The sequence below is a fragment of the Delphinapterus leucas genome, chromosome 2 (genome assembly GCF_059928025.1).
Source record: "Delphinapterus leucas isolate spDelLeu-1000000601 "Yukka" chromosome 2, BTC_Dleu_Yukka2, whole genome shotgun sequence".
Taxonomy (NCBI): domain Eukaryota; kingdom Metazoa; phylum Chordata; class Mammalia; order Artiodactyla; family Monodontidae; genus Delphinapterus; species Delphinapterus leucas.
Window position 1 is genome coordinate 170,734,025 of NC_143130.1, and position 17,746 is coordinate 170,751,770.

The 17,746-nt window shown below is 39.3% G+C and overlaps 1 protein-coding gene across 1 annotated transcript in view; it reads left to right on the forward strand.

The window, feature by feature from the left end:
• Positions 1–17,746, forward strand: part of UNC79 (unc-79 subunit of NALCN channel complex) — a 220,498-nt gene that overhangs the window by 189,019 nt on the left and 13,733 nt on the right. The window contains exons 45-50 of the mRNA XM_022576210.3: positions 1,835–1,912; positions 7,520–7,609; positions 9,721–9,896; positions 10,866–11,052; positions 13,574–13,771; positions 15,828–15,905. Of these exons, the coding sequence (XP_022431918.2) occupies positions 1,835–1,912; positions 7,520–7,609; positions 9,721–9,896; positions 10,866–11,052; positions 13,574–13,771; positions 15,828–15,905 (807 nt within the window). The remainder of the gene's footprint in view (positions 1–1,834; positions 1,913–7,519; positions 7,610–9,720; positions 9,897–10,865; positions 11,053–13,573; positions 13,772–15,827; positions 15,906–17,746) is intronic.

A 17,746-nucleotide genomic window follows, 5' to 3' on the forward strand; every position in this document is an offset into this window, starting at 1 on the left:
TTCACTATGTACCTCTATCAAATATTTAACTAGTTTTTTTTTTTTTTGGCCGCGCTGCGCGGCTTGCGGGATCCTAGTTCCCCCACCAAGGATCAAACCCGTGCCCCCTTCAGTGGAGTCGTAACCACCGGACCACCAGAGAAGTCCCTCAAATATTCTCCTTTTTTACTTAGAGGTTTGCCAAGGTTGTAGGCTTCATTATTATTATTTATCCTCATTTATTCACTTTTTCTTATTAGAAATAAGTCCAAGTTAGGAGAGCAGACATAAAGCATTCTTGAATAAAATAATAGAAAATTTTAGGTGTTCCCTAGATGTTACTAGCTGGTCTTCAGAGTTAATAGCCAAATGGATTCTTCAGCTTTCTCTAACTGTCTGCGAGGCAAATGGAGAGGATAGAATGTGAGCCTGGAGATTTGTGTCCACTCCTGCCATGCGGCTTTCAGGGACAGCTCTGCTTGCTGTCGTCTCAGCTCCAGCTCAGTTACCTGTCCCGAAATACCTTTCAGGGAGGACCGCCTCTCCCACACTTGAAAACCAGCTCATGGCCCCAGATGAGAAGTCTACAGGCCCCTGACCCTCAGAAAGTCTTTTGACGTTAGAGCTTCACCTTATTGGCCAATGCTGCCTGTTAATAACGCCTAGATTCCAATCTCTGGCTAACCTGACAACATGCTGGGTTTTGTTCCTCGTCCTCCTTGAGACTTTTTCTGCTACCCCGATCCGTACTGCTTCTCCTCAGTTTGACGGGGACCATGCCTGCCTGGCTGACCTACCTAAATTTACCATGCTCTTCCAGTATGAGAGTGAAATGAATCAGAAGGAAGAGCTGTCAGGGTCAAAGCTTCTTTCAGAACCTCTGAGCTCTGGATAGCAGCAGCTTTGGATCCTCAAGTCACTGGGGCCAGAGGCCAGGAAAGAGAAACTAACCAGGAACCAGCTGCTCATAGCAAACTCTACAGACTTCATGTTTGACTTTCCCCCTAAAACCATTAATAAACAGTTGGGCATTGCATTAAGTGGGAAACACCTGTAAAAATCTGTAATGAAGCAAATCAGGTTGTAAGCTGACAAAGCCATCCTCACCATGATCTCGAGTTGTACCTGATTAATCGTCTCATTTCACAAACTCTTGCTGAGCCCCTCCGAGATGTCAGGCATGAAGCTAGTGCCAGGCGTGAGCTGCATCAAATCTGTGGTCTCGAAGATCTTGTAGCCAGTTGAGAAATAGACTTGTAGATCATTGCAACCTGATGTGATGACTGTTACAATGGAAATGTGTGGAAAGTCCTGTGGGGATACAGAGAGGGAGGCGGGGGCGGGGGGTCGGTGGTCATTATCAGCACAGAGGATAGGCGTGAATGAAGTGGGAGGAGAAACACCAGATACTGAGGGGCCTCGGACGGGAAGAAACAGGTACAGTCCTCACTCTGAAGTTGACTGTTTTTCTGTTTTCAGTCTAAATGTATGGTATAATGACAGAAGTCCGGAAAATCTATGAAAATTCAGGAACTGTCAAAAAGTGCTGAAGAGTAAATAGCATGACTTCAGAATAAATCTGACAACGCTGACACCTTTCCTTTCTTCCTTGATTGAATGTGGCACTTCAGTGCCACTGAACTACTGTCTGGTTAAAGTGAGAATCTGTGTGTTAATCCCAGTACTACGATTCTGAATTTCTGGTAGGAATGAACTCTCATGACTAGCAAGTCCCATATATCTAGGGCAGCTTGTCACCAAAGTAAACGCTAACGAATTTAAGCCACGTTAATGAAATTACAAATTCCTTATTACTGTCCAAATGCTCTTAATTTTCCTTTCAATTTCTTATCAGTTTATTTGTGCAGATGCTGGAACCAAACTAGCTGAGTCGACGATCCTGAGCGAGCAGACGATCGCCTCTGTACCTGGAGTAAGTCCTGACTGAGTTAACTGTCCACACTTCCTATTACTCATTTCCTCATTTAGCCAAGAGGTACTTTTGGCCTGTGTCCTGGTTCGCTTTTGATAGAACAAACACTGTAAAATTGAAATCATTAGTATCTTGTTTGAAAGAGCACTGGTGAACATTTAAATCAATCTCTGCCCCTGGAAACTTTTAATTCCAGGAAACATGAATGAAATTGAAGCAGCCAATTAAGGAGAGGGAAGAAATTACCAGGCATACAGCATAGATTTGATTAAAGTTCAATTTTTCCAGAATCAGTTTTCTTACACTGGCTTCTGTTAACCAATTTGATTTAACTACTGCCAGAAAGAAATAAGCATTTAATATCTTGTTTTCCTTTATAATATTTCCTCTGAAAATTGAAAAAAAACTTCTGTTATCATCAACTAGTGAACTATTTGGTGAAATATGTTGAGATTCTTATAGATAGGATTGAATATGAGAAACCACAATAACTTATTGATAGCAAGGTTATTGCAACAAACTGAGAAAACTTAGAGATATAAATTATTAATGGAAAAAATTTATTTAAATTTTCAGTAGAGAAAAAAATTTTTTTTAGTTTATTTGTTTACGTATTTATGTATTTATTTTTGGCTGCGTTGGGTCTTCATTGCTGCACGTGGGCTTTCTCTAGTTGCGGCGAGCGGGGGTACTCTTCATTGCGGTGCACGGGCTTCTCATTGCGGTGGCTTCTCTTGTCGTGGAGAACGGGCCCTAGGCACGCGGGCTTCAGTAGTTGTGGCACGTAGGTTCAGTAGTTGTGGCTCGCGGGCTCTAGAGCGCAGGCTCAGTAGTTGTGGCACGTGGGCTCAGTAGTTGTGGTGCACGGGCTTAGTTGCTCCGCGGCATGTGGGATCCTCCCGGATCAGGGCTCGAACCCATGTCCCCTGCATTAGCAGGAGGATTCTTAACCACTGCACCACCAGGGAAGTCTGAGAAAAATTTTAATAAGGAAAAAAGATCACTTATAATCCTTCTGCCCTAAAATAAGAACCCTATTGTTTTAGAAAATTTTTACATCTTTTAATCTATTCAGTATCCTAATTTGCTTATTCCCATATTGTTGGAAATCTATATGCTTTCTAGTTTCTTTGCTTGTATAGCATAGCATAGTATATAGCATATACACAAAGATCCTCTTCATGTTTATTTTGAATGATATCCTTGGGATAAATTCCTTAGTCAGTGGGCAGGAACATCTTCACAATACATATTCCCATGTTGCTTTCCAAGAAGGTTTTATTCATTTACATTTATAAGTATACCAGTTTTATCCACAGCACACTAAACATTACTTCATTTTTTTTTTTGATGTGGAGAAATATTATGAGAGAGGAAGAATAACAGTCATTCAACCCAGAGATAATTTTACTGCTAACATATTAATGTATTTTCTTTCTTCTTTTTCTATGTATATTTTTAAATATAGTCAAACCGTAACATAGATGCAGCTTTGGCTTCAAATGTCATAAGCATTTTCCCCAAAGTGACGTTACCTCATGTGACTGCACACATAATAGTGGTTAACAATATGGGTTTTGATTCACACCTGAGTTTGAGGCCTGACATTTACTAGCTGTGTGATCGGGAAGGTTATTTAACCCATGATGCTTTGGTTTGTATTATCTGTACAATGGGATATAATAGGGCCTAAGGTCTAGGTTGAGGATTGAATGAGATAATGCATGTAAAGCACATTAGCATGGTGTTAAATATATAGTACGTGCTGAGTAAACATTAACTATTAAAAATAATATTAATGGAGGTAGGGGGACAGGACAGGTGATGTTTAAGGGTACAGACTTACAATGAGCAGTAAAAAAGTCCTAGAGATGTAATGCACAGGTCAGTGAATATAGACAACAAAATTGTATTATAATAATCAAACTTGCTAAGAGACTAAAACTTAATTATTCCTACCACAAAGAAAGGATAATTACATAATGTGATATAGGTACTAATTATTGTTACGATGGCAGTTATATTACAATATATAAATGCATCAAATTAACATGTTATACACCTTAAATTTACATCATTATATGTCAAACATATTTCAATAAAAAAATAAAATACAACTAAAAGTAAAAAAAATACTATTAACAAACACTACTTATTGTTGGATAGTTTCATTATTTTCAGTATTCTGCAATTGTAACTAATGTGTGATAAACATCTTTGTGCTTAAATCTTTGTTCATATTTTAGACTATTTCTTTATAATAGATTTCTAGGAGTAGATTCATAGATTCTGGGTTTTTTTTTAAAGGTTCTTGACAATAGTTGGGGTAATACAAGATGCTATGAGATAAAATTCCAGTTCTTAGCAACTTAGCTCCAAAAAAGTTTATTGTTTGCCCAAGTGAAGTTTGAACGGGTGTCCTGATTAACAAAGGGAGGAGGACTTCCACATGAGCACTTGGGGATCCGTTTTCTTCTGTCATGTGCAGTCCTGTGCAATCAGCTGGTGGTTGGGGAAAGAGAAGGGAATATGGTACATGGAACGTTTTCATGGGCCAGGTCTAAAAGTGGTGCACATTTCTCTTACTCACGTTCCATTGGCTAGAACTCAGTCACTCCGCCACACCCGACTGCAAAGGAGGATGGGAAATGTGGTCTAGTGCATCCTAGGGAAGAAGAAAAATGGTTCTGTGAGTAGCTAGCCAGTCTCTGCCCAGCACTCACTGATTTCCTTATTTAATTCTCTAAAACTCAATATTTACTACCTATGCGATAGCTAAAAAATAATATCCCTAATATGTAAAGGTTTATTGAAATCAACAAAAGACAAATATTCCAAAACAACAAAATAGCAACAGTTATAGCTCTACATATAGAACCCTTTCCAATGACCAATAAGCCATTCAAAATAAGCCTTTTACCCTCACTAGCAATCAGTGAACTGTAAATTAATATAAATTAATTTAATATAAATTAAAATATAAAAATCTAAAATCAGTTAGCAAATCAACAGGTTTTTCTTAACAAAGAAACTTACTGATGATGAAGTGAAACAAGCATTCTTGTTTTGTTTTTTTTTTTTGCGGTTCGCGGGCCTCTCACTGTTGTGGCCACTCCCGTTGCTGAGCAACAGGCCCCGGACGCGCAGGCTCAGCGGCCATGGCTCATGGGCCCAGCAGCTCCGCAGCATGTGGGATCCTCCCGGACCGGGGCACGAACCCGTGTCCCCTGCATCAGCAGGCGGACTCTCAACCACTGCGCCACCAGGGAAGCCCGAAACAAAAATTCTTAAAAGCTACTGGTGATAGTCAGTTTTGCTGAAAAAGAGTTGACAATCTACTTCTAGGAATATGTTTGAGAAAGTAATTAAATATAGAATTATCTACAAGCACATAAAGAATTATCTACAAGTATATTTATTAAAGTAGCATTTAAAATAGCAAAAATATGGAAACAAAATTAATGTGCAACATTAGGGTATTATTTAAATAAAATAAAGTACATCTATAAGATAGACTATTATGTGGACCAAATCAAATTTTCAAAGAATATTTAATTAATTGGAAAATGCTTATGATGAATCTAATTAAAAAGCAGGTTAGAAAAAATTATCTCAATCTTATAAAAAATGATATATGTGTGTATGTTATATGCATTAAAATATATTTGGAAATATTAACAGTGGCTGTCTCAGAGGTGGAGAGCAGGAATTAGGATTATGGTGATTTTTCTTTTTCTTTTATTAATTTGTATTTTCCAAGGTTTCTACATCGAACACGTGTTATCTTTATAATGTAAGAAATGTAACTTTAAAATCAGATACAAGTTTTGAGAAAGAATTGGATGTGGTTCACTTCAATTCATGTTTTTGAGATTAGAGTATGTTTTCAACTCCTTTATCATCAGTTTTTCCACTGAAATAAACATAAGTCTTTTGAAACAAGTTGAGCTAGACTCTTTATGTTTTTTGGTTTTTTAAAATAACACACTAAGGTTATACTTATGTTTTGCAAAGTAAAAGAAAAAAGGGGGGCAATTGGAAATTATATGCTTTGTTTTATAAGTGTAGATGGCTCACTGAAGTTATCCTGACTAGAAAGTGTATTTTAAGCCTTTTATTAGATCTAGTTACTGTCTCTAGAGCAAAAGTAACTGGTAATAGTAAATTCTTTCCTCTCATTTTTTGAAATTCAAGAGTAAAAGACAAATATTGAATAATGCTCCAAGTAATTATTTTCTGTGACATTTGCCTAGTTGAAATGGTATAAAATATTGCCTATGAAAGAAACAAATCCCTTTCAAGAAATTCAGGAGCAGAGTATATGCTCTTATTTGCATGACATGTGAAAGGTCAGAGAAAATGGAATAAACTGGGGGGGGGGAAATCCTTTCTTGCACTAAGGGACTAATATTCCCAAAGCTGGAGCACAATAACCTTTTATAATTCCTTCACTTGATTTAAATTAAAAGAAGAAAACCTTAAAACATATGAAATGCTTGGAAAACACTCTTGACAGAACTGCCAATGACCTTATTTTACTGTTTGTTATCCTGTCAGAGGAACCGACAGGCGTAACATTCTAGAAGAGATAGAAGGTGATATAGTTCAGTGCTGTGCAGATTTACATGAATATGGGAAAATGAGAGCCACTGGGTGAGCTAGTTAAGTATATAATGTTCCAGATTTTCCTAAAGAAAGCTAAGAAAGGCCTTAGCATAGTATTCAGATGGCTTCAAAGAGGGCCTGCTTTTGATCCACACTATATCCAGTCTTATGTATGAGTTCTCTCATACAGCTTTGATGTAGCAGCCTGTCTGTCCATTTTCCTTTTCTTTGTTTATAATCCTAAATTCACTGCATTGCCCTGAGAGAGCAGGTTTATTCCATTTAATAACCTGAAACACAAGTATGCTTTTTTTTCCTTTAAAACTTCTCAAACACGCTGCTAGTATGTGGGGAAGATGACCATTTTGTTTCTTTAATTATCCCTAGCAAGAATTCAACAATGATAAATTTATCTGTTTAATAGTGTACCTACTATGTATAAGAAGTTGTAAGTGCTTGAATATAAGAATTTTTGACTCTTTCAACAAACATGATATTTGTTTATGTCCTTTTTTTTTTTTTTGATAGAGAAAGACATCTAAGATTATGGTGGTAGAATTTGGTGGTACATATTTTTTGTGTGTCTAAGACTCCCTGGAGTGATAAAGTGTTACTGTTGTTTTGAGGTGATTCATGTCATGAAGACCGATACTAATGACTTTTACATAGGCTAAATCTTTATATACCAACCAGTTTAAAAACAAGCAAACAAAATCAGTTCAATGACCCAGTGGGAAAAAAAAGCCTGTAAACCCTGTCTTCCCTAGGCCATCCCATTTCTTTGCTCTCCACCACAAACCTTTTTATTAATTTTTGTCCAAAGTTGGGGCAGACAATCACAGGCTATGGCTGAGAGTAACGAAGTGAGTCAGAAATCCAGAAAATGAAACAACTCATTAGTAAACAGCGTGAAACCAGAGCGAGACAATCACTTCCGTCAGGGCAAAAGTGCAGGCCGTGACTCAGAGCGCGCGCCCCGCCGTGTCCTTCTGTGTGTTTCAGTGCGGGACGGCGGCGATGGAGTGTGTGCGGCAGTACATCAACGACGTGCTGGACTTCATGGCAGACATGCACACGCTGACCAAACTGAAGGTAAGAGGGCCTGCGTCCCCTCATCCCTCAGGTTAGCGAGACTGGAGAGACATTTTTAGGGAATTAAGCAGACTGGATGGAAATTTATCATTACCTGGAGAGGCCGTGGTGGCACTGTTGAATGAGCCCATGTCCTGGGATTCTGAAGAACCGAGTTCCACCTCTGTGAAGAGGGAGTGAAGAAAGGAAAGGATATTTCCATGGCGGCTCCAGTTCTGTGCATACCTTTACTTTTGCCATTTATTCAATTCTCATAATACTCCTATTGTAAAATATTCCCATTTTACCAATGTAGACACTGAGGCCTAAGGTTGTGCAGTCATTTGCTCAAGATCACGCTACTGCTAAGTGGTGGAATCAGGGGTGACCTAAGACTGTAGTGACCCCCAATCCATCCTCTTTTCACTGTGCCACCCATTTAGCTACCCTGAGCCTCAGTTTCCTCATTAGCAAAGGAAGTCTAATAAACCCACCTAAATCAACCTACCTTTGCTGCCCGTTCTAAGGTTTGGTGTGAAATAATGCATGTGAAGACACTTTTGTACACTTTGGTTTGTATGAAATGTGTACACCTTATGCAAACGTAAGTTGTTTATGGTTTTTATCTGCATTAAGGCTATGTCCTTCCAGAAAATAATTAAAGACAGAACAACATTTAATTTGCATATGGATAAAATCCCAGTGAGGTTGTTGAGGATATTGATTGCTTTGCAGGGTGGAATGAATTGCTGATGCAAGTCAACTTCCCTGCTGCGAGAAGACTAGGGAGCTAAAAGATTGATAGTCCGAGAGATTTGAGGAAGGCCCCAGACAAAGAGCAGAAGAGGAGCCAGACATGGCCCGATGAGCAGCCAGATTGCAGTCCAGCACTAAATGTGGCTTTTTGATAAATAGGATCTAGTCATCCCAGAAGTTCATCAGCTAAAGCTATGGTCCCTTCAGCACCCAACTCAGTTTCCAGACTCTGCTCAGATGATCCAAGTGTTTCTTGGGATAGGGATAGACTTGCAAATGCTCTGCAGAGAGTAGAATCAAAATTTAAATTGATGATTTCTCACAATATCCAAATCCAGTCATTTCTGAGTAAGCTCCCCTAGTGTTTGCTCACGCACGTGCTGAATCTGGTTGCCCACGCTGAAACCACTTTGCTGTCTGAAGAGGAAACAATATTACCTAAATAGTTTTATAGCCACTTCCAAAATACAGAGAAAAATAATAAGAAGGATCCATGATGACCAAAAGGTTAGGGACTGTAGACATAATCCAACCCTCTGATTTTACATATTAGGAAACAGATCAGAAAGGTCAAGTGGCAAGTGGCTTAGCTGAGGCCATGTGACTGTTAGGACAGAACTGGGTCTAGAACCTAGGTCTCAACTCCCAGTTCACTGCTCTTTCCACTAAGCCACACTGAGCAACGAAATTTTTCTGAATTAATTCAACTGGTATGTATTGAGCACCAATAACATGCCTGACACTGTTCTAGGCATTTAAGGATGTGATGATCCGCAAAAACAGACTCAGTGGCTGCCCTCAGTTATAGTCTGGCAGCGATGGCCAATTTTAATGAAAATTTCATACAAACTAAAGTGAAATTGTGACTTTCACAATTGCTATGAAAAAGAGGTAGACAGCAGCATGAGAGCTTCTAATAGGGTGATATGACCTACCAGGGAGGTTAGGAAGGCTCCTAAAGTAGATCAAGGAAGGCTTCCTGGAGGGGGTGACACGAGCTAAAATCTGAACAATGAATAGGGTTAATTAGGCGAAGAGAGGCAGAAACAGTATTTCAGGGAGAGAGAACAACATAAGCAAAGGCCAGTGATGGAAGGGAACATGGAGAGCCAGTGTAGCTGGACCACAAGGATGAAGGGGTAAGATGCAGAAATCTGAAGTATCTAGATCATTCCAGGTTGTTTAGGCCATGCTAAGGAATTTTTTTCCCCCTTTATCTTAAGAACAATGGGAAGCCCCTGAAGCAGTTTAAATGGGTTGTATGCTTGGGAGTGGTGATAGAAGGTGTGGAAATGACAACCTGATCTTCTTAAAGAGTGCCCTGGAACATCCCCATTTACTCTGCCAAAGTCACAAAATACCACTTGGTTTTGTAGAGCCACATGAAGACATGTTCCCAGCCTCTGCATGAAGATACCTTTGGTGGCCATCTCAAAGTTGGGCTGGCTCAGATTGCAGCCATGGAAATCTCACGGGGCAACCACAGAGATAACAAAGCTGTGATTCGCTATCTGCCTTGGCTCTATCATCCCCCTTCTGCAATGCAACAAGGGTAAGACCCTTATTATTCGGGCCACGAGGCAGGAAACACCCCTGAGTTTCCTGGGGCTCAGTAAGAGCTACTGAATGCATTGAAGATCTATGAGAATAGAATATGGTTGGTTAGGGAGATGGGAATTGAGACCAATTTCCATACTTATTTGCTGACCTGGCAGCATTTTTGAACACGAGTACTTCATGACATGCTGGCAATAAAAGTTGCCCTCCTACAAAGACCTCAGTCATCCTGATGGATGATGAAAACTTGGAGCTTAGAACTATCACTTTAACTCTGAATTCCCACTAGTTAAGTAAATTGATAGGTATTTATTTGTGCACTTACATAGTTTCTGCCTTCAAGGAGCTTAGATTATAGCTTGAACAGAATCTACATCAGAGATGAAATAGAGTTCAAGGAGGTGTGAGCCCCTGACCCTGCCCATAAGGGAGGCTGAGAAGAGGGAGGTGCCCGTGGGCTAGTTTACTTGGGACCTTGGAGCACGCTTGACCTGCCATCTTGCATGGGCAGCTTCCTGGCTAGAGGAAAGGTTTGGAGTGGGGTGTAGGGGGGGCAGGGGGAGAAAATTACTGGAGAACAGGAATGTGGGTGGCTGTGTATTTTATCTCCTCTCCTATTCCTTCCCTTCTGGTGGGGATATCCGAGAACTTTCTAATGAGAAGAAAGGAAAGAGTTTAGAAAGAGAAGCTCATCAGAATGGCAGCCAGGTTTGTGGAAGAATGATGTTTAATCCTGTGTCGCCAAAGGCTGCTCTTTGCTCGAGAAGCTAAGATCCAGGGTTAGAGTGCAGAACCAGAAAACCAGATTTATCATTTTGTTCTCACTTTGTTGCTTTGGTGTTTTACTTCATGTAACTGCCTACAAGACCACACTTTTAAACCCCTCCATCAATAAGCATTTGTTAAGCACCCAACGAAACCGAAAACACAAAAACATCTCTAACACTTCCTTCCTCCCTAATAGACCAAAAGAATTCATTGAGTGTGTCTCTCACATCCGGCTGCTGTCCTGGCTGCTTCTGGGTTCCCTCACTCATAATGCAGTGTGTCCAAACGCCTCCTTTCCCTGCCTGCCAATACCTCTGGATGCAGGTTCCCATATTGCAGATCATCTTATTGTTATCCTGATTGGATTTCCAGAGCAATCAAAGGTAAGTGATTTCTGCAAGATTAAAACCATATGCATCAAAATTGCTAATGGAAACCCTTATCAGCCAATTATGTTTCTTCTGAGAAGAAAATGCATCTTATCACTTGCCCTCCTGTGGATGCTAGGAAAGCAACTTTGTGCTAATGCCGTATTTAAAGTTGTTCAAATTCCCAGACTATCTTTTCTTCCCCCTAAATTGTTTTTCGGTTTACTTTTATGTAGATAAATTATGGAGGCAAGCAAGAGTTAGCTTCCTAGGCATTTCTGTCTCAAAATAATGAAGAGCAATACAAGGATGGAAATATAATAAAAATTCTGTGATCAGTTTTTAGAACCAAATATGAAGAGGAGGATAATTTACACTCTAATTTTTTATGCACTGCCTTTCAACTTAAATCTCTAGAGATACATGAAGATAAAAAATGAAAATAAGGCCAGTTGGGAGCTCACTAAAGTATATGTTGGAATCCCTTACACAGAGGAACTTATAAATTGTAGAGACAGATGATGTGCTTAAGGGAATAAAGTCAATCCAGGGCAAGCATCAATCTGAACCTATACAAGCAAACTAGACACACTGGTACTAATCAGTTATGAGGAGACAAGGTCCCCTCACAGAGCTTAGACAAATTCTAGGAGGTCACGGCGGGTTTGGGAACAGCTGGGATTTAGGCCAGGGCAAGCTGACCTGCAATAGATTTATTCTGAAATCAAATAGGGCACCCATCCAAATGACCTGAATGATGTTTGCAAAAGGAATTAGGCAGTCAGTTCCTAATATTTCAACCCAATCTGTGTTTGATTCCTCATGATGGTACTTTGTAATTCTGTGACATTGAAAAAGTTACTTAACCTCTCTGAGCTCCAGGTTTTCATCTGTAAAATAGATGAAATGGTTTGAGAATTACTGAGGTGATCTATAAAAAGTCTTTACCACAGTGTCTGGGACATTATAGGTGCTTACTCAATCAGTACTCATTACTAGTTAGGAATACTATCTGTACTTACTACTAGTTAAGAATACTATCAATACTTATACAAGTTAGGAATACTATCAGTACTTATACTAGTCAGGAATACTATCAGTACTCACTACTAGTTAGGAATACTATCAGTACTCACTACTAGTTAGGAATACTATCAGTACTCACTACTAGTTAGGAATACTATCAGTGCTCACTACTAGTTAGGAATACTATCTGTACTTACTACTAGTTAAGAATACTATCAATACTTGTACAAGTTAGGAATACTATCAGTACTTATACTAGTCAGGAATACTATCAGTACTCACTACTAGTCAGGAATACTATCAGTACTCACTACTAGTCAGGAATACTATCAGTACTCACTACTAGTTAGGAATACTATCAGTACTCACTACTAGTTAGGAATACTATCAGTACTTGTACAAGTTAGGAATACTATCAGTACTTATACTAGTCAGGAATACTATCAGTACTCACTACTAGTTAGGAATACTATCAGTACTCACTACTAGTTAGGAATACTATCAGTGCTCACTACTAGTTAGGAATACTATCTGTACTTACTACTAGTTAAGAATACTATCAATACTTGTACAAGTTAGGAATACTATCAGTACTTATACTAGTCAGGAATACTATCAGTACTCACTACTAGTCAGGAATACTATCAGTACTCACTACTAGTCAGGAATACTATCAGTACTCACTACTAGTTAGGAATACTATCTGTACGTACTACTAGTTAAGAATACTATCAATACTTGTACAAGTTAGGAATACTATCAGTACTTATACTAGTCAGGAATACTATCAGTACTCACTACTAGTCAGGAATACTATCAGTACTCACTACTAGTTAGGAATACTATCTGTACGTACTACTAGTTAAGAATACTATCAATACTTGTACAAGTTAGGAATACTATCAGTACTTATACTAGTCAGGAATACTATCAGTACTCACTACTAGTCAGGAATACTATCAGTACTCACTACTAGTCAGGAATACTATCAGTACTCACTACTAGTTAGGAATACTATCTTTGCTGCTGCTGCTACTGCTATCACTACTCATAGTATAATTATTAAGTGCTGGGCAGTGCGTTCATGTATATCACCTCATTTACTCTTAACTACAACTCTTTGAGGAGGGTACTGTTATCTCCATGTTACAGATCAGCAAGCACCCTAAAATGGTAGAATGATTGTTCTTCCTAATCTAGTGTAGGGATAGGAACGTCAGTTTCATTAAAGGGCAAGGGGGAGGGTAGATTTATTCTGCAAACTAAGGTGCCTTCTCTCTGAAAAGATGCTTGGTCTCTAAGCGCACTCCCACTAACTGAGTGAAGAGCAGATTGTTTGGAGGTGATGAATCATGAGTTTGTAACTTGGAGACGACTCCTCCAGCCTTGGATCACTTGAATTACATGACTTCGGCTGTGCTCCTTGGAAAGCTGAAGCCGTGCGGAGAGGGCTCCTTGGAGCACCACAGCCCACTAGCATGTAACGGTTCCCTGTTTTCTTCCTTTTCAGACCTCCGTGTTGCACATGTGTTCTCTTTTCCATGCATTTATCTTTGCTCAGCTCTGGACCGTATATTGTGAACAAAGTGCTGTGGCTACAAATGTTCAAAGTCAGAATGAATTCAGCTTCACAGCGATACTGACAGCACTAGAATTTTGGAGTAGGGTGACACCCAGCATCCTTCAGCTGATGGCCCATAACAAAGTGGTGAGTTCACAAATGAGTTTCCCCTCTTGGACAGAGTCTCAAAAACCACTCTCAGTCCTCACATTACATGTTTTTTTAAAGACTCCAGTTGTAACAGTACATAAATGGATTGGTGAATTTTTATGTTATAACCTGGGTGTTCTACCTGCATAATAATTTTGATGAAAAACAATGCAAACAAATTTAGTAAAAACCATTTTTGTTTTCTCTGCCTAGTGCCAAAGGAAATTTATGTGAAACTTCTGCCTTTAAGAGTTGTCTTGTGCTGTAAAGTCAGAGAGTGAGGAGGGAGATTTATATTATTTTTGGATTCTAAGGCAATTTGGAAAAACCATAGCCAGTTAAGTCATCTCTTTGTGGTGTTTAAGAGCAGATTGGGGCTCCCCTGGTGGCGCAGTGGTTGAGAGTCCGCCTGCCGATGCAGGGGACACGGGTTCGTGCCCCGGTCCAGGAAGATCCCACATGCCGCGGAGCGGCTGGGCCCGTGAGCCATGGCCGCTGAGCCTGCGCGTCCGGAGCCTGTGCTCCGCAGCGGGAGAGGCCACAACAGTGAGAGGCCCGCGTGCCGCAAAAAAAAAAAGAGCGTATTGACTGTACGTGTTAATTCTACTTAGGGCCCAAAATTGAAAAGAGTCTCACCATTTTGAGTTGCCCTCTGAGGACCTAAGCTCCTCAATCTTCAAATCCAGTTCCATTTTAATGTGGATGGCTCACCTTGTTGGAAAATAGCTGAGGTATGGATAGCATGAGCCCACTTCATTGAACAAGCTTAGCTTAGTCCTATGGAGTCAAGATTGGAGGGTGTATGGAAGGAATTTACAAGGGAGTCCTTTGGTTTAGTTTGCTACTTTGGAGGGAGATTCTCAGCTGGGAAAGCAGCATCCAGTGTCTTGGTTATGGGGGCTTCATCAATAGAGTTCTTATCTGTGAAGGGCAAGGGGCCTGGAAGAACGCCATAATGATGATTACAATGTGCCCAGAAACCCAGTAATTCACTGTCCACCAATGCATTCTGCAGTGGTTTTGACTGATTGAATATTAGTCTAAGAAACATTTTCTTTTTGTTGTAATTGGAAAGGGGATTATATTTTTCCTTTAGGGAAGCACTTTCTTTTCTTTAGAGAAGCAGATATTCTAAGGCAGTTCTGTAGGGAGAGAGGTGTTTTAATTCAACTTAAAGGAAATTTACGTGAAAACTTTAGGGTACACCAACAGTTCTGACCACCGCATAGATAATTACATTTATTAGATCATAGAGTCTGGGACTGAAGAAGCACTTGGAGGTCAAGTATTCTATTCTGCTCTTTTACAGACGATGAAACTGGGACCTTAAATTTAAACTAGAGATTCAGAGTTTCCTTCTACTGTCACTCGTTTTTTGATACCATTAATACCTCTCCTCCAAATGTCTCTTAATATTCAAATGTTGGAAATGAATTTGTTACTGGTGAATCTTGTACAAATGGTGTTACAAATGAATTTGAATTAATTTTAAATTCTGAAAATTTTGTTAAACTACATAAGCCAGTCTGGTAAAATGCCCCCTGGAGTGTTTAAAATCTAGCCACAGGGATTTCTGATGAGGGATATCATTTCTATGGTATTTTTAAACTGTCGTAAATATGACTGCCTTGTTCCACGGAGAATAAAGCCTCAAACACAGATGGTGCAATAAATGAAACAGCCGCTCCAAGTGAAGAAACTGTGGAGAAAGGATCGATCAAGATGGAGAAAAGACCCAAGCCCAAGAGTTCTGCAGCTGGAAATGAAGGAAGCAGAAACCGTTTATCCTCTGGTGTGAATTGCAGTGTGGTGTGGATTAGAGAGATTGATACCTGAATTCACTGGCAGACCCAAGTTAAATGAGGAAGGCATGGCATGAGGAAACCTCTGCAGCCTATAAAATTCAGTTTCTGGTTGAAGTTTTAGAGAGGAATAAATACCCCTGGTCCCCTCTGGTTGTTGTGCAGAATGTCCTCTTGGGCACAGGGCATGCGGCTGCAGACTGTTTCCGTATCACCTTGAGTGGAATTGATTTTCCTGTTTGTTGTTTCAGATGGTAGAAATGGTGTGTCTCCATGTGATTAGTTTAATGGAGGCATTGCAAGAATGCAATTCAACAATTTTTGTCAAGGTAGGAAAATCTTATGATTTCTATAGACCATTTCTTGCTTCTAAAAACAAATGTGGATTTATTTTGAATGTACCTTCTGAAGAGGAAAATAAAACTGATTTAATTTTCACATTCAAAGTTGGGGCTGGAGGAATCGGGCTCATATAACAACTCTAGCTGGGTTCAGTATGTCACACCATGATTGCATGCAACATAAGTAATTAAAATATTACCAGAAACATTGATCTGGAAATGATCCTAGAGTCATATAAATTGTTTGGTGGAGCCTCACCTTGCAAGATATCCAGACAACCAAGGAAAATACTCTGTCATTGTTTGACTTGGTAGCTGATACTATTCTCTAAGATAAATTAATTTTGTTTCTAATATTACTATTCTAAATCACTGTACAGTGTGTGAAAGTAATTCAGGTATTTGTTTTCTATCCAGGGACATCAGAAACATGCTAGTGTGATAAAAAGATAAAAGAACAAAGGAGAACCTGGTTGCTCACTCACTTTCTCTTTTTATTTCCATTCTTTTTCCTTTCCTTTCTATCATTCCACCTCTCTGTTTCACTGATTCTTTGTCCTTCCTCTTCTTGTAGCACTTCCTTCTTTGCCTTCCATGTCTATATTCCATTATCCCAGCCACCATCACCACCCACCTCCCCCCTCCCAACCCACAGAGTGCATCAGTTTAGAACCTTATAACTTCCTATTTCACTCCTTGGTTGACTCCCTTCAATAAAGGACATTTGTAAAGTTAACTCACACAGTGCTGAAGAAAAGCAGCACGTTTTTAGGGAAAGCTTGACTGTTACCAGAAAACTGCAAGGTTGTTGGTTAAAAAGGGATAGATATAGCTTATCTAGCTTGACAGTCAATAGCAAAAGTCAACACTATGGGAGAAACTACATGACTGACACTTGGGTGATCATACCTGATTTTGTTTTTTACAGCTTTATTGAAGTATAATTTATACACAGTAAACTTTACATACGTAAAATGTACAATTTGATATCTTCACATCACACGTATTATACCCGTGAAGCCATCCATCACCACAGTCAAGATAATGGATATTGTCCTCCCCAGCTAAAGTTTTCTCATACACATTGGTTAGTCTCTGTTCCACCACTTCCTGTACCCCACTTCCTCATCGCCAGGCACCTGCTGATCTGCTTTCTGTCATAATAGCTTAGTTTGCATTTTCTAGAATTTCATATAAATAGATTCATACAGTAGCTATGCTTTTCTCTGCCTTCCTTCACTCAGAATAATTATATTACCATTAATCCATGTTACATGTATCAGTAGATTATTTTATTTCTGAGTAGTATCTATTATATGGATATAACGCATTTTGTTTATCCATTCATCAATTAATGGACATCTGAGCTGTTTCCAAAAGTTTGAGGCTATTACAAATAAAGCTGTTATGAATACACATACCCAAGTCTTTGTGTAGCTATAGGCTTTCAGGTGTGTTGGGTAAATACCAAGGAGTGGAATTGCTAGGCTGTATGATATGTGTATAACTTTTAAAGAAATTGGCAAACTGTTTTCCAAAGTGATTGTACCCTGTTACATTCACACCAGCGGTATGCGTTCCAGTGCCTACACATCTTCGTCAAGACTTAATGTAGTTAATCTTTAGTTTTAGTCATTCTAAGAACTGTGTACTGCAAAATTGCATTTTCCTGTTGACAAGTGATGCTCAACATCTTTTCATGTGCTTATTTGCTATCCATATATCTGCATGGTAAAATGTCTATTAAAATTATTGGCCCATTTTAAAAATCAAGTTGGTTTTTTTCTTATTATTGAATTTTCAGAGACAAGTCCTTTATCAGATATGTC